Source organism: Miniopterus natalensis, chromosome 3 (genome assembly GCF_054644295.1).
Source record: "Miniopterus natalensis isolate mMinNat1 chromosome 3, mMinNat1.hap1, whole genome shotgun sequence".
NCBI classification, from domain to species: domain Eukaryota; kingdom Metazoa; phylum Chordata; class Mammalia; order Chiroptera; family Miniopteridae; genus Miniopterus; species Miniopterus natalensis.
In genome coordinates, this window is record NC_142083.1 from 51,009,852 (window position 1) to 51,030,919 (window position 21,068).

Sequence of the window (21,068 nt, forward strand, 5' to 3'; positions counted from 1 at the left end):
GTTGAGAAGTGAGAGAAAACTACTGAAAAAAATAAATTGGGAAATGAAATCAGAATCTGTGAGTTATAATAAAAGTGACTTTTAAAACCATTTCCTTTTATATTCCAAACCATGATAGACTACTATAGATTCTTATGTTCCAGAGGTGACTAGAGGAGTGAATGCCAATGCTGGAAAGAGGTGACCCTTTGAAGGTGTCCAATTAGTGAATCATGGCAAAGGGATTCCCAAAGTCAAGTCAGTATGCCATTCCTAGATCATGGCTTAGGGAGAGAGAGTGGCAAGGTACAAAGAATGACAAAGCAGACTCTTGCAGTGGTCCAAGTCCTCTGGCAACATTAACTTTAAATATGGCATGTACGAATAGCCTGCTTCATTCATTCTTTCAATAAATTATTACTGAGTCCCTTCTATATGTCAAGCATTAGGTCAGGAGCTGGGGACACCCTACTGAGCAACAGTCTCTACTTCCATGAAACTTATTTAATTAGTAATAATACAAGTAGCATTTAGTTACAATTGTAATAAATGTCATAAAGGAGAAGCATAAGATGAAAGAGAGCATATACCACGGTGACCTGAGTTAGTCTGAGGGGTCAGGCTTTCTAGAAAGAAGTGATGTTCAAACAGTGATCTTAAGCATAAGGACTTAGCTAAGGGCGGGAGGGCGGGAGGGTAGAGCTGGTGGCGCAGAAGGGACAGCAAGTGCTCCTAAGCCCTGGGATAGGAGGAACAGGGGTTACTGGAGAACCTGCAGGCAGGCCTGTGTGGCTGGTGTGCAGAGTGAGTGTAGCAGATGAGGCTGGCAAGCTAGATCATGCTGCCTGTCTAGAATTCTGTAATCCCACTGGAATCCGTGAGTGTAGAAAGGTAGGTAGTTGGCCATTCCTCTAGAAGCCCCTGGCTAATTCTGTGAGCCTATCTTTGGGAAGCACTCTCCAAATCCCAGATATGGAATTTTTATCATCCATCTACAAATGCCCACATTGTACCAAGTATCTAATTACAGTAAGACAAACTTGCCTGGCTGGTCAGTGGAACTACGCAGGCAGGAGTTGTAAATGACACATCTCCACTGTCACACACAGCGGAATCATCTGACCCCAACATGACAATTAAGCAATCAGAAAATATCAGAGCCATCTACTGCCACTGCTGGCCTCCTGTCCCAGTGTCAGAAAGGTAAAACCAGTGGAGCAGGTACAGGAAGGCCTAGCATTCAATAAAACCAACCCCAAGCAGTCACCTGGAAACCTCAAGCCTCTCTCTGAACTTTGTTTCTTTTGCAATTGGTCAAGATGGACCCATTGTCACTGGGAAAATAATGCTCCAGACAAGGTCTCCCTGTGCATTCAGTAGATAATATATAATTTAGATAGCTGTTTTTCATGCAACACCCAAGTGCTTTATAAACCATAATTAAGCTTTGTTCTTACCCAGTAAGAAGGCATATTTTCTCTTTACATCTGAGGAAAGGAGTTAAAAGACAAGTACAATGTTAAATGTCTGGTGGGGGAGGGCTGCTGCAATTACGTTAGGAATCTCATTTACCCGTGAGGCTTCTTGTAACCCTAACGAGAACCACTGCTCGCCCTGAAGTCTAGGTTTTCAATACAATGCTTAATGGAGGCTTCTTCCTTTCCTCCTCCACGATTCCTTCAGAAAACTTACAGACACCGGAGCTTAAGGATCCAGCCAGGAGAATGTCCCTACGTCCAGTTCAGACAGGCATCTCCTAGAGCTAGCTAGTCTGTTATGGAGACACCTTTTTAGTACAAAAACGGTGTGATTCCAAGACTGTACCCCGCCCTGCGGTCTCTACCTGTACTGCCTCAATATCCTTCAAATAGCCCACTGTTAAGACTGCACATATTCATAAAGAAAAGAAACATACCTTTTCTCAAGAAAGTATTTTGGCTTTCCTTCAAATTTATCTAGGATTAAAATCAACCTACTGTGAATAATCCACTGGACATCACCCCCAAACTCCACATTCTAGTCTTCTTTGAATCAAAACAGTTTGTCTAGCCTGTCTGATGGTATTAGTATTATTACTCTGTGAAGATTATTCTAACCCTAAGTAGGTACCAGTGTTTGAGGGGTAGCATGGAGAAGTGGTTAAGAACACAGATGCAGTGGCCAGGCTTCTCAGGCTCCGCTGTTTACTAGCTGGGTGGTGGGCAAGTTTCTTAACTTCTCTAAGCCCTAGTTTACTCACCAATAAAATAGGCATATCAGGGTTGTTATGAGGAAAAATGGGACAATGCATGTAAAAGAGTATGTATCCCACAGGAAACCCTCACTAAATGCTAATTATGGTTATTGTTCCCTGGAGGTGTTGCCTATGGAGGGTATGTCCTAAATTTATAAAACAGGCAGGGTCCTGGAGCAGATACCCTGCTCCCACTTTCTAGAATCACCAATAAGTAATATTTGTCCCAGGAAAATCACTGACATTAGGGCATCAGAGAGTACTGTGGTGTGGGGTGGGTTTTTTTGTGTGTGTTTTTAAGACAAAGTTAAGGGCTTGAAATGAGACAAAGGAAAAACAAGTACAGAATTGCAATGTTAACATTTTTATTGAATTGAAATTGCTGTAGAACAACAGGGGCCACCACAGCTGCTAGCTCAGTAAGAACTGACAAGTCCCTGTGACATTTTACCTCCAAGAGTCCTAACATGGTTTGGTTGGAACAACTGAGAAACAGCATAGATATATATAGTTTTTAACACTTCAAAGTATTTTGAAATGAGCCTCACAGCCTTGTTCAGTTTTCAGGTTACAAAGAACATGGATAACATCTTCTGTTGCCTTCACTTAGTAGTGTCAGTTAAATATCCTTTCCCAAAATGTTCCTCTCAAAGTGCTGGTTATAAATTTCCCCCCATCTGGTACATGTAAGAAAAGGGTTTAGTAACACTTGGGCAAGTAATAAACTGTAAGAACTTCGTAAGTAGTAAAGGCGTATACCAAGCACACGTGACAACACTCACACTGCCAGAAAGACAATGAACTGGCTAAAGAGTTTCAGGCAAGTTCCAGAAGCAAAGAATAAAGTAATGCAAGAGGTAAGGCAACCAAGCAATGTTGGAACTAATGGACCATTTGTGGCTGAACCTCATTTCAATATCTTGCTTCCAACATGCAAGTATGCATTTGTTTTACATAATAAAGTGAAATACTTTAAGGGAAAAGAAAACTCCTCTAACAGTTAAAAGATCAATTGGAGATGAAAGAAAATACTGAATTTTTATAATCAATGCATGGAGCAATGATAGAAACTGACCACACCAATTACCTTTGAGAAAGCCAGTCCTGACCATCTACCACTACTTAGAGCTGAAAGTTAACCCTCTAAATTACTCCATGAGAAATAAAACTCAACAAGAAATCCCCACATAAAAACAAAACCACATCTAGTTAATATTCTTTTTGGTTTGTATTAAGTCAGCTGCTCATTCAATCTAGAATTAATTTATGAGTGTTGGTAAAAATCTTCAAGAGTGCTTCAAATTATTTTAGATGAAATGTGATGAAAACACAACAACATAACTCATTCTCTCATCTGGACAATGCTGTTTTACACTTAATATTTCTTTTGAAAAAACTAAATAAATTCTTCAACCAGAGTAACTGATACTAAGTGACCACTCATCCCCACAGCAAATATTTGAGAGTATTTAAAAATCTAGCAGTAGGACATGAATAGGTTTATGCCCATCTTCAAAAAAGATGCAACCTGGGGTAATAACAGAGTCAGAGATTTACAACTGATAGACAGATACACATTTTATAAGGATCTGCCCAAGGTATACAACAAACATCTAAATTAAGGCTTTTAAAGGTTGGTGGTCAAGTTTGTGGGTGTGCAATGCTGGATTTTTGTGGAGCATCTCCACCTTCTATTATTACCCAATTTGTAAACCAGAAGATGCGCTGATGTAGGTGGGTAGGAGCTCCAAGGGCTAACCTAACAATTAACCAACTAGAAGACTTGTCTGTAAACAAGTTCCAAAATAAGAGTTGGCAGTGAAATAATTAAGAGGGTGCCTCACATCTTGCAGAGGGGAAAAGTGATGTGCACCTGCTGATAGAGATGGGCTTAAAAAAAAAAAAAAGCCAACAGTTTAACTTCAAGACTTTGAGATTTAGAGACCTAAGGTTTATATCCAAGTCAATGGTTCTCATACTTTAGCTTGCAAAAGCCACCTGGAAGATACTTATGAAAATATGGATGGATACTTGGGCCCTATACCCAGAGATTCAAATTTGGGTGATGTAAGTGGTCCAAGCACCTTGTTTTTGAGAAACACCACTCATAGCAAATAGCAGCACACAATCTTTGATTAAAAGGTGAAGATGTACAAGAAATGACACCAATGAGGTCATTACCTTCAGACAAATCCCTCAGCAGACTCCACTATAATGAGGACCAAATTTACCCTCAATTAAGTTTCCTTTCCTACCTTTTTTCCAACTGAAAGTTTGAAACCAATGAACATTTAATAATGATTGTACCAATTCTGAGGTAAAAGGAAGAGCACCAGGGATCTCAATGCTAAAAGAAATCGAATTGCCTAGGAGGTTCAAGCTACATAGAAATTAAATTTCTGCAGTAATGTTATAGAGTTATAGTGTAGAGGGTATTGTTTTAGTCTTTGTACAGTTTGTATACTTTTACTATATTATCTACTCTTTCCAGTTAATGTTTTAGAAGAACTCCAAGAGAAAGTTCATCTACATGCTCTCTCAGGTTTTCTAGATACTAACATTTTCTGGTTTACAGCCATACACAACAAAGTTATTTATTTATTTTTTTGGATGCTGGACACAAACATCTTTATTAAAGATACTACCAAAATTTTGGCAAACATTTCAAAACAGATTTGTAAACATAATGCTTCCCTTTTTAACTGGCAGCACTTTGAAAAGACAATACGGTAAGACAACACAACTTGAATCAACATTAGTTCAAAATCCTTACATTTTTGACATAACTTATGTTCCCACATGATAAAACAAGTGATAGTTTAAATCAACGTCAACAGATAAACTCCATGAAATGAAAGTTTGTGCTGTTTGATGAATCACAGTATGCTATGGTTAAATATATCCGCTCTTTTTTATATTCCTGGCACCCAGGATGAAGAAAAAAATCTTTAAATATACATTTCATGTAGGTAATAACTTCTTTGCACATCTCTCTTCAAAAAATACTTTATAGCAGTATATAAATAGGTTACCTACATATTTAATTTTATAATTTTGCCCCAAAACTATAGATTTGTTTCATTTTCATAACATATCAATTTTGCCCAACGACAAAGCTGACAAACTGTTGAAATGGAAATGCTTTTGTCTTTCACAAAAGAAGTAGCAATTTGACAGAAAAAAACACACAAAAACCTACAGTAACACTCGTCAGTTGTTTAACCTGAGCGTTTGGCCTACTGAGAGTAGCAGCTTTTTTTCCTTCATGCACGCTCACACCCATACCACCTCTGCACACACACAGGTCGCGCACACGCTTTCAGACGCTGGTAGGCCACAGTGTGCTTCCCATTGCTCCAATCAAATGGGAGGCAGTGTAGCTAATGATTAACCACACTATGTACACAACTAGCAAACACCTTAAGGCAACCATTGCAATGGGGGGTTAACTTGCAGGGCGCTTTACTGCTCTAGATCAAATCAGCTTGTATATACATATGTGTATGTGTAGCTACACACACATACATACTCACAGACCTATTTCTTAACCCTCCAAAACAATGTTTTAATTTTTTTTTGTATTTTGTGCAAATTTCTAAATATTCTACCATTTAAGGCAAAGAGTTTGCATTAAGAAAAGTCAGAAAATAGGCTTATGTTTGTCCAAAAGCATTTCACCTTGCACATTACTGTTTGTTTGTTTTTAACACACATAAATTTGAGTGTGGACACTGGGTCCCCAATATCTAAAAAAATCATTTCTAATTACAAATAAGTTTTAAGAAAACAACTGATTTAAAGTATAGATACTGGATCCCCAATATCTAAACAAAAATTACTTCTATTGACAAACACAAGTCTCGAGGAGGAGAAAAGGACGAGAAAAAGCAGCTTCAAAAATGCAGGAAAGTAAAGAAAAATGGGAGGGGAAAAAAGTAACTCAAGTTTATAAATACTGAAACTTTCAACAGGCAAAGTTTCATTTTTTTAGAATCTTAGAGCAACTCATTTGGAATTTTAAATAAATAAGTTTAAGTTTATTCACATCTTCTGGTTCAAGAGGAGCTCTAGTGCCATGACTCTGCTTGCTGTTGGTCAAATTCACCTATCAGTCTTTTGATATGAGCCAGCTTGTTATGAAGATACTCGCATCTGTATTTTTCTTCATGGTAATTGGGACTGGACTGTGGAAGAAAAACAGCGAGGAATCAGGTTACAGAATTTGTAATTACTTCCCAACTTCATGTCAAAAACCAACAGTGATGCTACCTACCTGCTTGATCTTCTGATATTCTTGTAAGACTTCTTCATGAACATTCTACAAAATTAAAAATTAGAAATCAGAAGAGAACTTTTTTTGTTTGCAATATAAACAATTAACAAACATTTGACAAGGGTGTGGGGAAATACTGATGATGGAAATGTAAATTGGTACAATCTTTCAGGGAGGCAATTTGGCAACTGCTATCAGTATAGCAAATGCAAAACTGACTTGGCACTTACACTTTTGTTTCAGATTTACTTGTACCTGAGTGAAATGACGTGTGGAGAAGGTTACTCACTGCAGCACTGTTTGTAAAGCAAGACAGTAAACAAAATCTAAGTGTCCATTAATCTCTTAAAAGGAACACTAAGGAGAGCATTAACAAAGGGGAAGTGTTTATGTACTTACATTAAAAAAGTTTCTAAGATGTGGTATCTTGTTCAGTGAAAAAGTAAAATACAGAACAATTTATACAGTTTGATATCATTTGTTTAAAAGAAGGAAACAGAATATTATATTCTAAGAATTTCATTATTTCTATGATGCATATTTCTTCTCGTGTTAATGAAATCAGATAAATAATAATGTATCATAGTTTAACTTACGGGGACATACCACAATAAAGAGTACATGTTATAATTAGACATCTTAGATTTAATTATATATGGTATATATGGGAATTTGCTTGTGTATATACATATTACGCACACACACGCCTCTAAAAGAATACACTGGAAACCAGCACTACTGGTTGCCTCTAGGGAGGAAAACTGGGTGGTTAAGAAAAACAGCTAACCCTTATGTACCACATCATCTGATGTATGATGGATCTAAGCAGGTTCCAAATACTTACATTTATTCTGCACAAGTCCATAATCAACTTATTTTATGGATGGGGATTTTGAGCAAAGTTAAATAACTTGCCCAAGGTCACACAAGTATTAAATGATGGGAGCTGGGAATCAAACCCACGCATTCTGGCTCTGGAGCCTACTCCTAACCACTAAGCAATCCTTGGAATTACACTTTAGTTTGTGTTTTTTTTTTTCCATTGAGCTTAATTATAGATGGTATTTATTATTATAAATGAAATTATTTTTTTAAAGTAAACTTTTTGCTACTTTTCTATTTTTAAATTTTATTTTTGTTTAAAATATTACAGATATCCCTTTTTCTCCCCAATGATCCGTTCCACCCTGTTCCACCCCGTTCCCTCCCCCTCCTCAGTCCCTCTCCCCACCATTGTCTGTGTCCTTGGGTTGTGCATATACACATATAAATTCTTTGGTTTACTCTCTCCCCCTCCACCCACCTGCCTTCCTCCATCCCTCTGACATTCATCAGTCTGATTTATGCTTCCATGTCACTGAATCTATTCTGTTCATCAGTTTATTAAGCTCTTTAGATTCCACGTATAAGCGAGATCATGTGATGTTTGTCTTTCTCTGCCTGGCTTATTTCACTTAGCACAATTTTCTCCAGGTCCATCCATACTGTCCCAAAGGGTACGAGATTATTCTTCTTTACAGCTGCGTAGTATTCCATGGTATGGAATTACACTTTAGTTTAAATATAATCATGGTACACTGGTAAATAACTATATAGAAAAAACAACAACCAGAATCCACCATATCACCAACCTCTTGCACCCTCAAACACCAACTCCTCTGGCCTCTGGCAAAATCTTCTATAATAGAAGACAAAATGAATCTCTAGGGCACAGGCACTCCCATTGTGGGAACACACATCCATTCTCTCACTAGGTTCCTGTTAGAACAATGGTAGTGGGCCGGGACGGAGGCACCATCTAAGCCTGTGAAGTGCAACAAAGTTATCTGGCCTGGGCAAGGAAGGAAACAGTCATTTATATTAATCCTTTTGCTAAGAACCATGAGAACAATCAGGTCAGGCTTCTGCTGCTCTGTTAGCTGTAGTAATATTACCACTTAAAGTAGGGAAGTGAAAACTGGTTAATACAAATGTCTGTCTCTGGAATAGCTGGAAGCACCATGCTTTTCTTCACTTAAACCCCAAACTACTGTGGTATTAAGATATGTCTATATCTTCCCTATTCTATGCCAGACTGAGGTTATTTTAAAAATTAATTAAAATAGTTCCTTGAAATTGCAGTTTTGGGTAATAGCACCAGATCTAGGAGCTGTAGTCTGAGCTGAGTTGGCAATGCAACAAAATATTTTGATGAATCCTGAATCCAATTTTTTCCCCCTATTTAGTTGTGTTTGATATTTTTCTCAATACACTATACATTATATTATAGTAAATGTATAAGCATATATTACATATTTTATACATATAATGTTAATAAAAAGGTTATTTTTTCACTGACAGAAATATAGGTTCATTGTGTTTACTTATTTTCAGGAACTATTTCAAATATTTAGTTTCCTAGCTCATTTATGAAAGCTAAAAGCTGCAGAGAAGCTGGTCAGCCAGAAGACTTGCTCTGAAGGCTAACAGGATGCCTGGCGGTCAGGCAGGGCAGAGAAAGAAAAATATGAAAGTCAGTCTATCTAGGAACAAATTCATTTACCTGATACTCTTTTGAGCCTGGAGAAAGGCGCTTTCGTTGCGCGTCCAGTTTGATAAATCTTCTAGCTACAGTCTCCATTCTGGCATGCAAGGCCCTGTATTCATCATACTCTGCGTTGAAATCATCCTTGTAATTCTGGCGTTGCTCATAGGAGACGATAGCAATATATTTTCTGTCAGGAAAAGAGAATGAAAGATAGCCATGCCACCCTCAGAGACCCTCCAGGGGAAGTTATACCACGCATGAGCTTAAGAGCTTCAATGAAGGACAGTAAATATAAAAAAGACATGGTGACAATGGAATTAAAGCGCAACTATGTAAAAGGAAAACAACACTCACATAGATGTAGCTTCCTAAACCTTTCTCTACCCCAAATAACTCACTACATACTAGCGGCAGAGGCCAGCATCTAGTATGAGTGACATGGAGACAGAACTAGACAAATAACATGAAACCAGGGAAATTTCACAGTCAAGAAGTGCTGAAGCCGAAGCTCCCTCTAGTCCTGCTGCTTCATGAGGGGGTCCGTCCCGAGGCCTTTCACCCGCTGTCATAAAGGTGCCTCAGGCTTATTTCCCTGTATCCCTTTCCTCCCGTTTCTGATTAGGCAAATACATAAAATACAGAAGGGGAATTGTTTCTCATTTTAAAAAATGACATAGTAGAACCTGTGTAACAGCAGGCAGTGTTGTACTATTAATCTAATTTACTTTCTTAATAAAAATGCAACAAGCCTGTTTTGCTTCTGTGTATGAACACTTCTAGGGGCCTGGTGAATGGAGGCCATTTTCCCAGAGTGTCAGTTTACTCAGTGGTAAGTAAATTAAACCAGTATTTTAATATTAAACCAGAGTTAATATTATTTGTTTGTGGATCTGGGGACTGGGATCACATCAGGGTCGGGTCTGGGTCTTTGCACTCTGTGCTTCTGTGGTGGAATGTAAAATTCCCTTGACTTTATTGATTTCAAAGCAATTTCAAGCAGGTGGCCCCATGAGGTATATAATATTCTTCACTGTGGGAAAACCCTGGAGTTCAATCCTCTCCAAAATGGTTTCAGATAACTTCCCAGTTTAATTTAAAATGTGATAGCACAGATACCTAGTTGGAAATGTGAGAAAAGTGATGCAGTGAGCAACCTTAATGTCCTCATTAATATTTTTATTCATGCTAAGTTAGACAGTGTGGAGGTTTAATTTTCTAAGTGTAATCGAGACTGTGGTAGTATATTGTTTTAAAGCTGCCCTGCTGGTGTCTTAGCTGTAAAAGGAACGCCGCCAGCGCAGCAAGGAACCAGTGCTTTCCAGACAGGGACTATCCTCACTGATCAGCAGAGGGAGCACACTAGGGAGACAGTTCTCAGGGACAGCGTATGTGAGGAAATGGCTAAACAGATTGTGAAACTCAGGTTCAATCTGTTACGCAAAATACTCATCCTGCTTTCTCAAAACCACTTCATTTAATAAATTCCTTAGGAAAATTACAAACTGACCAACAGTTGTGTTGCTATAGAAGATTGATTATACAGGCATTTTAATGAAAAGCATTTCACTATTTTTTACCAAAAACTATGAGTCCTACAGTTGGCTCTTACTGTAGTGATGGAATAAAATTTTAAACAGTTTGGACAAGTCACAACCAGAAGTAGTGGAAGTATTCTTATTATACAAAAATTAGGAATACTACAGTTAAGTATGAATTATTCAGAAACTGACCACTAAAGTTTTATGGTATGATCTTTCGGTTTCTTATGAAGCAACTTAAGTTTGTTTTATATAGTTTTGGTAATTTTTCTGAAAATTCATATTTTCTCACCATTTTTAGAAAATTCTCTGTATGTATACAAGACTTAATTTTTAGTTAGAATAAATTGCTTTTACTTGAACAAAGTGAGCAAACAATCACATAGGTTATGTATTTTCATAATTTTTAAAGAGCTAAAAACATGACAAATGTACAGAAATGCACTGAGACAGATGCAGCAACCATCCTTAAATCAGTAAGTTAAATTTTTTTTAAATATAGAATTAACTGATTAAGTTGACAAAACACAGCCTGAATCCATGGAGAAAGGTGAGAATTATTTTTCAGTCTCCTTACATGACCTGTCATATATAACAAGTATATATCACTAGGACAAAAAAGAGGAACTCAAAATCCATCTTGAGAGAATGAGAGCACAGTGCTAGTTTTTATTTGAGGGGGCAGCAACTTTCCTAGCACTTTTAAGGAGAAATGGGTTTGCAGTTGGAGAGAAGAACCCCATTATCAGTGGAGACAGGTGCTGTCCCCTAACCAACCCTTCCTGGGCCAACTCAGTGGTGGCTGCTTTTCAAAGCTCCCGCACAGAACTCTAAAACCTCAGATGAAAGAGTACTCAGCATGGCTTCTTGGTTCCTTTTAGTTAAGAGATGATAACCAGCATTATGGTTTCCTGCTGTATCATTCCCCAATAAATATAGCTTTCACACTACCGTTAAGCAAAAGTAACACATTTTAAGTTATAAAATGTTCTCTACTCTGGAAAAGAGCATTTTATAGGATATGGAGGGAGGGCTAATTTTGTCCATCAAGAGATGGTACTAAATAGAGAAAAATGTTCGTACAGCCCAGATTCCATTTTCTATTCTACATTCAAGCTATTTTGCACATTTGTTCATTTTTTAAGCTATCGACAGTCAGACCTGTTTGCTTTTTCACTCTCCATTTTTCCAGGCTCTTGCAACTTAATTATTTCCTTCTTATAGAAGCCTTTGAGTCTGTAAAAAAGCTAGAATTATGTGTCCAAGTTATAATTTCTGTGATAGCCAGTTACAAAAATGTCCCCAGCTCAGCGTTTAGCAACCTGTCTTAACAAAAAAAACATTATAACCTATACTAAAGTGAGATGATCAAATTTTACTATTCTTTCCTCTTAAAATCAATTTGACGGCAGAGCTTCATTTAAATAAAATCAATCTATCTTTACTTTGTATTAACTGAAGAGGTTTAAAGCACTTTATCAGTAACATGTGCAGGGAAGGACTGTGCATTGATAGACTGTCAGCTTTGAAGAGTCCGATCCCTGAAATCTTCCATAATCAAATGCTTGGCCTGGCCCCGGAACAAAGGGCAGGCTTCTCTATACTTAAAGGCCACTGAGCTGAGCTCAGAGCAGGGGGAGGCACAACCTGCTGAAGCCGACAAGGGTGGATTTGGGACGAGCAGGCTTAATGGCAGCCTTTCAATTGCAGGGGTGGCTCCAGGACACTATTTCTGGAACTTCTTACATTTCTGATTTGCAAATTATGGGAAAAGAATTTGCAAACTTTCTAAAATTAAACAGTTCTCTCCCATTGGCAGACATCTGAACTTACATCAAATAATCTGGGAGTTCAATTGTTGAAGAAGGCTCCGTGGAGGCAGTGCAACCCTCTTTGACTCCTACGAAGAAAAAAATTCAAGTGTTCACCAACAGTATGGTTATAAAATGCCTATAATTCTAAAATAGATCAGAAACATCTGGAGCACTTTTCCTCAAATTCTATTCTTCCATCTCAATAAGCAACAATGAGCAAGGAATACAATTGGACACGAACAATAGAGGCCCTATGACCAGCACCGGCAGAATCCACGCCAGGCATTGAAAGCACCCTGGCTGCTGCAGTGTCTGCACAATAAAGGAATTCCATCTTAACCCAAGGTCAATCTTCTATTCTTTCAGCAATAGTTGTGGCATCTGCCCAGCAATTCAAAGACTGTGGTGGCAGATGCAGCCAGACAATAGGAGATAAAATTTTACATCAACATCTTCTTTTCATAGGATTCACACAAGGCAGATGAGACAGTGAAGTTGGGTAGCAGACGGCTTTGGTCACTGTAATTTTACTGCTACCCTTTTTGTAAGCAGACAGTGGAATTGGGTAGGAAGTTTTTCCATCGGTTTAAAGTAATTTAAAATAAGTTATTACTAAAGACTGATTTACATCCTCTAATCTCTAACCCTCATAATAATAGATTTGTTTTTTAAAGGACAAATAAATAAAGTGCTAGTTATTCAGGACTATGCTATGAAAATGTATAAAATTCCTCAGGCTTTCATTTGTTTGAACACACCATTTCCAGAGGGTATGTTCAGACTTTTTACTAGGGTAATTTTTTATCATTCAAAGTAGAATTAAAGTAATAACTCAAACCCTAACCCTGCCTGCTAGCAAAACAAACATGTTCAATATAAAACAAAAGTGAATATTGGATAATTTCTTGGTTTAATATTTTAAAGGACAAAGCATGCTAAACAAATTATGCAAACTCTGTGGACTTATTGTTCATATTCACGTTACATATAAGGATATATACAGTAGTCCCCAATTATCCACAGGCAGTATATTCCAAGACCCCCAATAGATGCTGAAAACCGCTGATAGTACCAAATCTCATATATACTGTTTTTTCCTATACATACACTTTACAGCTTCACTTTGGCATTTCTGAATTGACAACTTCACTACTCCTGCTCTGTGGGGCCATTATAAGTAAAATAAGGGCTACCTGAACACAAGCCCTATGATACAGAGACAGTCGATCTGATAACCTAGCCAGCTCTAAGTGACAGTTAGGCAGGTAGTGTATACAGGGCGGAGACACTGGACAAAGGGGTGATTCACGTCCTGGGAGGTACTGAATGAGACATCGTGAGACAGCGTGAGATTTTATCATGCTACTTAGAATGGCATGCAATTTAAAACGTATGGATTGTTTATTTCTGCAATTTTGAATTTAATATTTTTGGACTACAGTTGACAGTGGGTAACTGAAACCACAGAAAGCAAAACTGTAGATAAGGGGGGACTACTGTATATTTGATTCACACTACGGTATATTTGATTCATACTCGGGTCAAAGAGTTTGTTTTTACAACCACCTGAGTCTTAAAGGAAAAGGCATCAAGTGCATGTTCCTGGCTTCTCTTTTGTCACAGACACCAGCTAAGTTCTGACAGACAGATACAGGAAGTGTGGGTCTGACCTGTCCTCTTTGTGATAATCTCCATTGTGTTTGAAAGATGCCACATTCTCATGGAAGGATTCAAAGAGACTAAGCCTGCTTCTCCAGGCCTCCAACTCTAAGAAGGTATCAGCATACTGGGATACAGTCCTCCTAGCATTAACCTCTGACTCAGGACCACCATCTGAGGTGGGAAGTGTAAAGTGGGGCATACCCAGGAACCTGGTGTACTAACTCTGAACAAAGAGGTTTTATTACCTCCTGCCTTTCCTGACTTGGCAAATTCAAGTACAATAGTACCTGAGGAAAAAAGCTTACACCTATCTCTTGGGCCACTATATAGTACCACACTGATCCCAATATTTCAACAGATATACTTTGACATGCAATCTATTTAATTCAGGTCAATAAAGGCATTGTATCATATTATTCTATAATCAAAGCTTCTCTCACATGGTAAAAATAATCAGTTAAATCTAAGGCCTACATACTTTCAGTATTGTGGGCAAATTACAGAAAGAAAATACTCCTTAAGCTCTATTCATTAAAGTAACTTTTCTAAAGTTGTATTTTCCTGGGGAATTTTGCCTTACTTATTCTGGGTTTTAAGTGGGCAGCAATGCTAAATGATGGGCTTGGATCTCCTATGTGCTGGCATGTAAGACATTACGTTTTAGAGGACAACTCTTAAAACAAAAAATACAATTTTGTCATTAGGTTTTAAAAATCACTATTCCCCAGGTAAGTAGTCCTTCTATGGTTAATTTTTCTTTAGAGTTAAAGCATTATTTTAAGCTTCTTTGGATCTCTAGATATTTGACTTTTAAAGCTTCTAAAAGCTTGAAATGATTAAATTTACAACAACTGATGTTAGTTTACTAAGACAGACTGCTTTTACTCTGAATGAAGATGATATTATGGATCTGTAAATGTAATTTTAACTTGTCTGTTTTATAAAGAAGTTGCCATTTCCCCTGTGCTAATATTAACTAAAGCAAGGGTGACCCTATTTCTTTGGCAAAGAAGGAAATGAATATTTTTATTGCTAATTATGTGTCTGGTTAAATCAGTTCAAGAATGGCATATAATAGGTTATGCTGAGGTTGCATAATACCATCACAGTATGGAAAAGGGCTAAAGCCTACCTTCTTTAAAGGGGTCTCTGGAGGATGACAGAGTCATTTTTAAATGTCACTCACCATCTTATTAACAAATATAGAAACCATGTTTAATAGGTGGCTAATTAAAAAGAGACCAAAATGACTGCAGTAAAATGCAAGAAATCTGCTCAAAAACACAATACTAAGATTAATAACTAAGTGGAAGCTCCTTTGATGAAAAAGCATTACTAATTATGACCAGCATAACCTCACACTCATGACAGTCCCCTCTTCTCGTTCATTTACGTGTGCAGTTGGTTTTTACAAGTATGAAATACCTTCACTGGAACTCAGCCTGGAGCTGTTCAGCTTGGCAATTTCCTCCTCTCCTTTCAGGTCCTCTTCCTTCTCCTCACTCATCTCAATGTCGTGTTGCTTTATTTGGTCTTTTTCCTTGTGTTTCTTAGACTTCTTTTTAGACTTTTTGTGAGACATTGAATGACTTTCTTCCATAGGCTTTGGACACTTTAGTAGAACTGAATCAGAGGGTAAGGTTTCCAGAGAAGTCCTAGAGGTATATTTGTCTTGCTGGTCCTCACAGATACTACTGTTTTGACTAAAACTGTCAACAGGCAGGTCTTGAGTCCCCCGGCCCTCTGGAGTGCTCGGGGAATTGGAGTTAGAATCTACAGTCTGAGGAGGGTTGGAGACGGGCAGGTGGGTTGAAGGCAGTGGTGGAGCGGCGGGGATGGCAGCAGCTGCAGGGGGTGGCAGGAGGCCTGCAGCTGATTTTTCACTGGTAGAATTCAAATGACCATTTAATGTTGGCGGCACTCTATTTGTCAGGTGAGATATTCGAGCTTTTTTATTCATTAAAGGATCAATGAAATCTGAATCTAAAAGCCGTTTCTGGTGGGGGAGGGGGACAGGAAAAAATATGAGCCAGTTTGCACTAAAATTCAATTATATGCATCACTGGTTACCATAATAACAACTGAGTAATTTTATTCATACTTAAGTTTATCACTGGTGTTATGTTAAACCTTTCTCCAAGCTTAAGCAAAAACAAACAAGCCAGAAAAACAAAAGTGACATAAATTTTCATGTCTAATGTAAATAGCAGAATCTAGCAAATACAGGGGTGAGCAAAAGCAGGTTTTCTGTGCAATGTGACATTCTTTTGAGTTAATAAAGCTATTGTAATAATCATAACCTGCATGTCGTTTTCCATACAAACAACTATAAACCTACTTCTGCCCACCCTTGTATATGTTTCTTGGAGTACTTATCTCTCTGATCATACAGCCTCACCCTAAATTCCTTGAGAGACTATGCCAATTTCTGTGAATTATACCACTTAGGAGAATATTAAATAGAGGTGGCCTCCTTCCTCTGCTGACCTAATTATAACAAGTGAGAGAAGGACGTAGTTCGGACCATTTCCCTGTCAAAGCTATAGGGACAGGTAAAGGACGATGAGCCCACACTTGCTTAATCTCTAGTGTGCTAAGATATGAATATTCTGGCTGTCATTTATTACTTCACCTGTCTGAAGATGGGAACAGTCAGCACCTTCAGAGTAATTTCTCTAAGTATCTCTATCATTGTTGAAATACTCTTCATATTTCCCCCTTCACTGGATTGGAAAATAAGTCCTAATAATTGGTCCATAAAAATGATATGGAATTACTGTTTCAAAATTTAAAAAATCATGCTAATAATAGCTCAATCCAGCAACAACAATAACAGCATTTAAACTAAAAAGAAAATTCAGACAGTTGAAAAATATAAAACATATATCCAATGAAATACTGTGGCTTAAACTTCAGCTTGAGAGAAAACGAGTTAATCATCCCATTAATTTAATGTTTTCAACTTAGCACAGTTGATCTGGCACCTAGTACATAATCAGAACTATAAGCAGCTTCATGTTAAGTGGCATTAAAATTGAGGCTTCTATAGATAGTGTACATGCAATGTCAGAATTGCTTTTATTTTGTTCTTCCTCTGTTCCTCACAATAGGTTGCTAATATTTTCTGACATGTGAATAGCCTTTGCCCAGGGCATGCTTACTGCTCACCATACATCTGTGCTGTCTCCCTAATCCTTGGGAGGGGAGTTCAGAGAGAACAGCACTCTAGCAGCAGTACTGGGATAATAAGTCTGTTTCACTGTCAGTCCCAAAGACCCAGGAAACAGAGAGTTAAAGGCTGGCCGGGTGCTCTGAGAACCAAGCAGGCTTGAACTCTAATACTATCCAGGATCTCCCCATCTTTTTCTAGGATAAGCTGAATTGCTTGGGGGAAACTAAACTGGATTAAAGTTTAATTGCAGTATTCTGGTTGGGATCTAATTGAAAACACTTTAAGAAAATATGTATAAAAATGGCAGAAGTTTTTGTTTGCTTATTTAAAAAATATTTTTATCTTCTGGAATGTTTCAAATAAAGTTAAATATCTTCAATTTTCTATATAATCTGAGACTATATTTGGGATTGGGTAGGTCTTCTAGTTAGTGACCAAATGGAAAAGTAGATCATCTCACAACAAAATGTAACCTTTAAAAATGGAAAAGGTAGACATTAAGTCCTTTGACAAGCACTATAGTACAGTGGAGAAGAGTTCTGGGCTGAGAGCTGGTACCTGAATTCTAAACCGAGTTCGGCCATGGATTAGCTACATGAGTTTGGGCAGACAAGCTGTGCATCTTCTGTAGCCTAACTTTTCTCGCATATAAACAGAGGAACTGAACTAGATGGCCCCTAGGTTCATTTCAGAACTATCAGTACATAAGTTTATGAAATACCTGAGGAGAAGATGCAGTATCTCTACTAGAACATACGGGAGATTCTGAACGGCTGGTGCTGGCAACATTCTGAGATGGATTTAGTTTTCTGTAAAGGACACACATGTTCCAGTTATGGAGAGAATTTTTAAATCTTCATGATAGAAAGCTTACCATTGCTTCTCTTTTCCCAGCTCAACACGAAAATAACAATGACTAAAATAATCTTATATGCATTATTTTTAAAGAAAAAGTTTTTTTCAAAAGAACTTACCTTGAGAGCACTGACTCTAATGACCGTCTGTCAATTTCATTGTATCCAGGCCAATCTCTCTGAAGCTCTTTAAAAACATAATCCTTTAAGGTATATGAGAGGTCCTTAGGGTTCAGATTGGCTACCTGATACAAGGTGTGAAAACAGAATATTAAATCATTTTGCTCTTTCCTAACCCAAAATAGGCAACCTTTTGGATTTGTACTGAAAATAACTGTATCAACTGGCCACAGAGAGACAGCTAGATTTGCATATACCAAATCTCAATAAATGTTGTTCAGCTTCTTTGGGGGAATTAAAACTTTATGTAAATATCTAATTTTTTTCTCTCTGAATGGCCACTGCACTTGTCATATTTCTAATCAATCAGTAAGCCCATATTAGGCAAAAAGTAGAGAAAGATTTTTTTTTAATCAATTTTTTCTAGTCAAAAGAATCCAAAAACAATTATATTATCAACATCATTATTATCTACTTTTGACTCACAGTAAAAATCCCTGGTCATTTGTATTAAGAACCAAATACTGCCCAAATGTTAGGTTATGAACTTTTCCTTCAGTAAACAACAGAAATTATCTCCATAAATAGTATCAATTCTGACAAATCTGTCTGTCATTTTCTTTGATAAGAACCACTTATTCAAAGTCCCTGAAATTTCCAAAAACCAGTAAATAGAAACAAACCAAAATAACCCTCAAATTGCCGTTACTAGTCTGCCGGTTTATTCCCAAGTGTAATCTTTTCTTATCCCCTAACTACAATTCCTAGAGTATCCAGGCCTAGAGATCTATTAACAACACAAATGTACAAACCAAGAGTCATTTTTAAGGCTGGCAGAAAGGTATTCCTCCTGTCAGTTCCTACTGGAAAGTCCTGTTTTAATAATTTGACTTCTTTCTGTGTAAGTACTATCAAATATATTAGGATAGTTATGCTTTTCTCACAGCTCAGCAGAATACTAATGTTAATGCTGTTATAAGGTAGAAAATGGTAGGCTTATCTTAAAATTCAAATTTGCAGGTAATTGATATTAGATACAATCAGATTTCTCAAAGTGAAATAAATATAACAATCCTTAGATTTTTCCTATTATCCAGGGCACTACACATGCTAAAAGCACCCCAGAATTAGAGATTATGGTTTTACTCATAACATTTAGTATCATATCTTGAATGTGAGAGAATAGATAAAAATAGATTTAAAAGCATTATTCTTTGAATAATAGATACAAAACTGCAGGTTGTTGTGTTTTTTTTAATAATGAAATTTAAGAACAACTTTGGAAATGTTATTGCTTTAGGAAAAAGAAAACAGATAGACTACCATTTATGGTGGGTTTGAATTCTAATCAACATTTATGACCCAAAGACAGTATGAAAAATATAGGCAGTTACAAACTATTGACTTTAACTAAATTAATGACCTAATTTTATACTTAAGTTTGTGATTAGAAGGTAACTGATCAGAACTAATACTTTATAGATTCATATCCTTTAATGAAGACAAGTGACTGATCTCAACATACCCAACAGTAGAAAAACAGAGAGTAATACAGGCAACAAACAGTATACAGGGCAACACACATTTTAAACTATGTAGTAGGTAAAAATATTCTAGTTTATACCAACTAACGACTGAGATAATACATTGCACAACTTCACCTATATAAACTAATAAAAATCATGACAATCATTAAGGTGATTCAAGACTGAACACAGGCAATGAAATCTTCTTGCTTACTTTATTAAAATAAAATTTCAGGGCAAAATTTATTTAACCAAAATAAAGATGATTCAAAACTTTAATTTTTTTATTAACAATTCAGAAGCCTCTAACTTATAAAACCTAGTATAAATGCCCACATTTCAATTAGTTTTTAATTAAATGTTTAAACAAGATGCTTTAACTCAATATTCAGGAGTTCTATTTCATATAGCATTGATCAAAAATGATCCTGAGACCTAGCCAGTTTATCTCAGTGGTTAGAGTGTCGGCCTGCAGACTGAGGGGTCTCAGGTTCGATTCTGGTCAAGGGCACGTACCTCGGTTACAGGCTAAATCCCTAGGCCCATCAGGACACGTGCAGAAGGCAACCAATTGATGTGTCTCTCTCACATTGACGTTTCTCCCCACCAGCTCTCGCTCTCTCGCTCTCTCTCTCTCTCCCCCACCCCTTCCACTCTCTCTGAAAAGCAATGGAAAAAATATCCTCGGGTGAGGATTAAAAAAAAAATGATCCTGACATCTCTCTACTTCAATAATAATAATAATAATAATAATAATAATAATAATAATAGTTACAAGAAGAATAAGCCTTCTTAAATGAACTTCTCAACAAGAAGGTAGGTGGAAGGAACTCTCTCCTGCTGTCCTTACCTGTTGCAGAATTGCTCCGAGGGAGTTCTTGTCTTTTTGATTGACACCATCTTTCTGCAGTCGGGCCAGCAGCTCGGGTTTCTTGTAGGCCTTCAGTGCCAGTAAGTGAATCACCCTGTCCCTATATGGCCGCTGAGAAACACTGCTGCTGCCGTATGTCTTTCGAATTGTATTTGCAGGGTTCATGGGGGTTGACCTTTTCCTTTCAGGCACTGCATCTGAAAGAGCTTGAGGTGCTTTCCGAATTTGCACTCTTTTCCCTACAGTCCAGTGGAAATGACATTTGTTACACATTTGTGGGTAATAATAAGCATCTCAGTTTCCACAACCCTGAGTTAGGTACCTATTGATTTCTGGAGGGAATAAAGACTATTGCTTTACTTCAGCATTTACTTTAAAGAGATATGCAAACAGAAAGCATTCTGAATAAATGACCTAAAATATGAATTAGTAATTTTTTCATGAAATCATTTATTGAAATAAATATTTATTATAAAAGTATTTTGGCCACTTAGCTACA

The 21,068-nt window shown here is 37.3% G+C and overlaps 1 protein-coding gene and 1 long non-coding RNA gene across 2 annotated transcripts in view; one reads left to right on the plus strand and one right to left on the minus strand.

The window, feature by feature from the left end:
• LOC107539607 (uncharacterized) overlaps positions 1-21,068 on the plus strand; it is a 308,699-nt gene that overhangs the window by 17,651 nt on the left and 269,980 nt on the right. The gene's annotated exons all lie outside the window — the stretch shown is intronic.
• Positions 2,561-21,068, minus strand: part of ELL2 (elongation factor for RNA polymerase II 2) — a 74,688-nt gene continuing 56,180 nt past the window's right edge. Inside the window, exons 5-12 of the mRNA XM_016216152.2 lie at positions 20,549-20,808; positions 18,173-18,297; positions 17,920-18,007; positions 15,452-16,022; positions 12,384-12,450; positions 9,028-9,199; positions 6,486-6,530; positions 2,561-6,396 (exon numbers count right to left, since the gene is read on the minus strand). Of these exons, the coding sequence (XP_016071638.1) occupies positions 6,280-6,396; positions 6,486-6,530; positions 9,028-9,199; positions 12,384-12,450; positions 15,452-16,022; positions 17,920-18,007; positions 18,173-18,297; positions 20,549-20,808 (1,445 nt within the window). The 3' untranslated portion in view covers positions 2,561-6,279. The remainder of the gene's footprint in view (positions 6,397-6,485; positions 6,531-9,027; positions 9,200-12,383; positions 12,451-15,451; positions 16,023-17,919; positions 18,008-18,172; positions 18,298-20,548; positions 20,809-21,068) is intronic.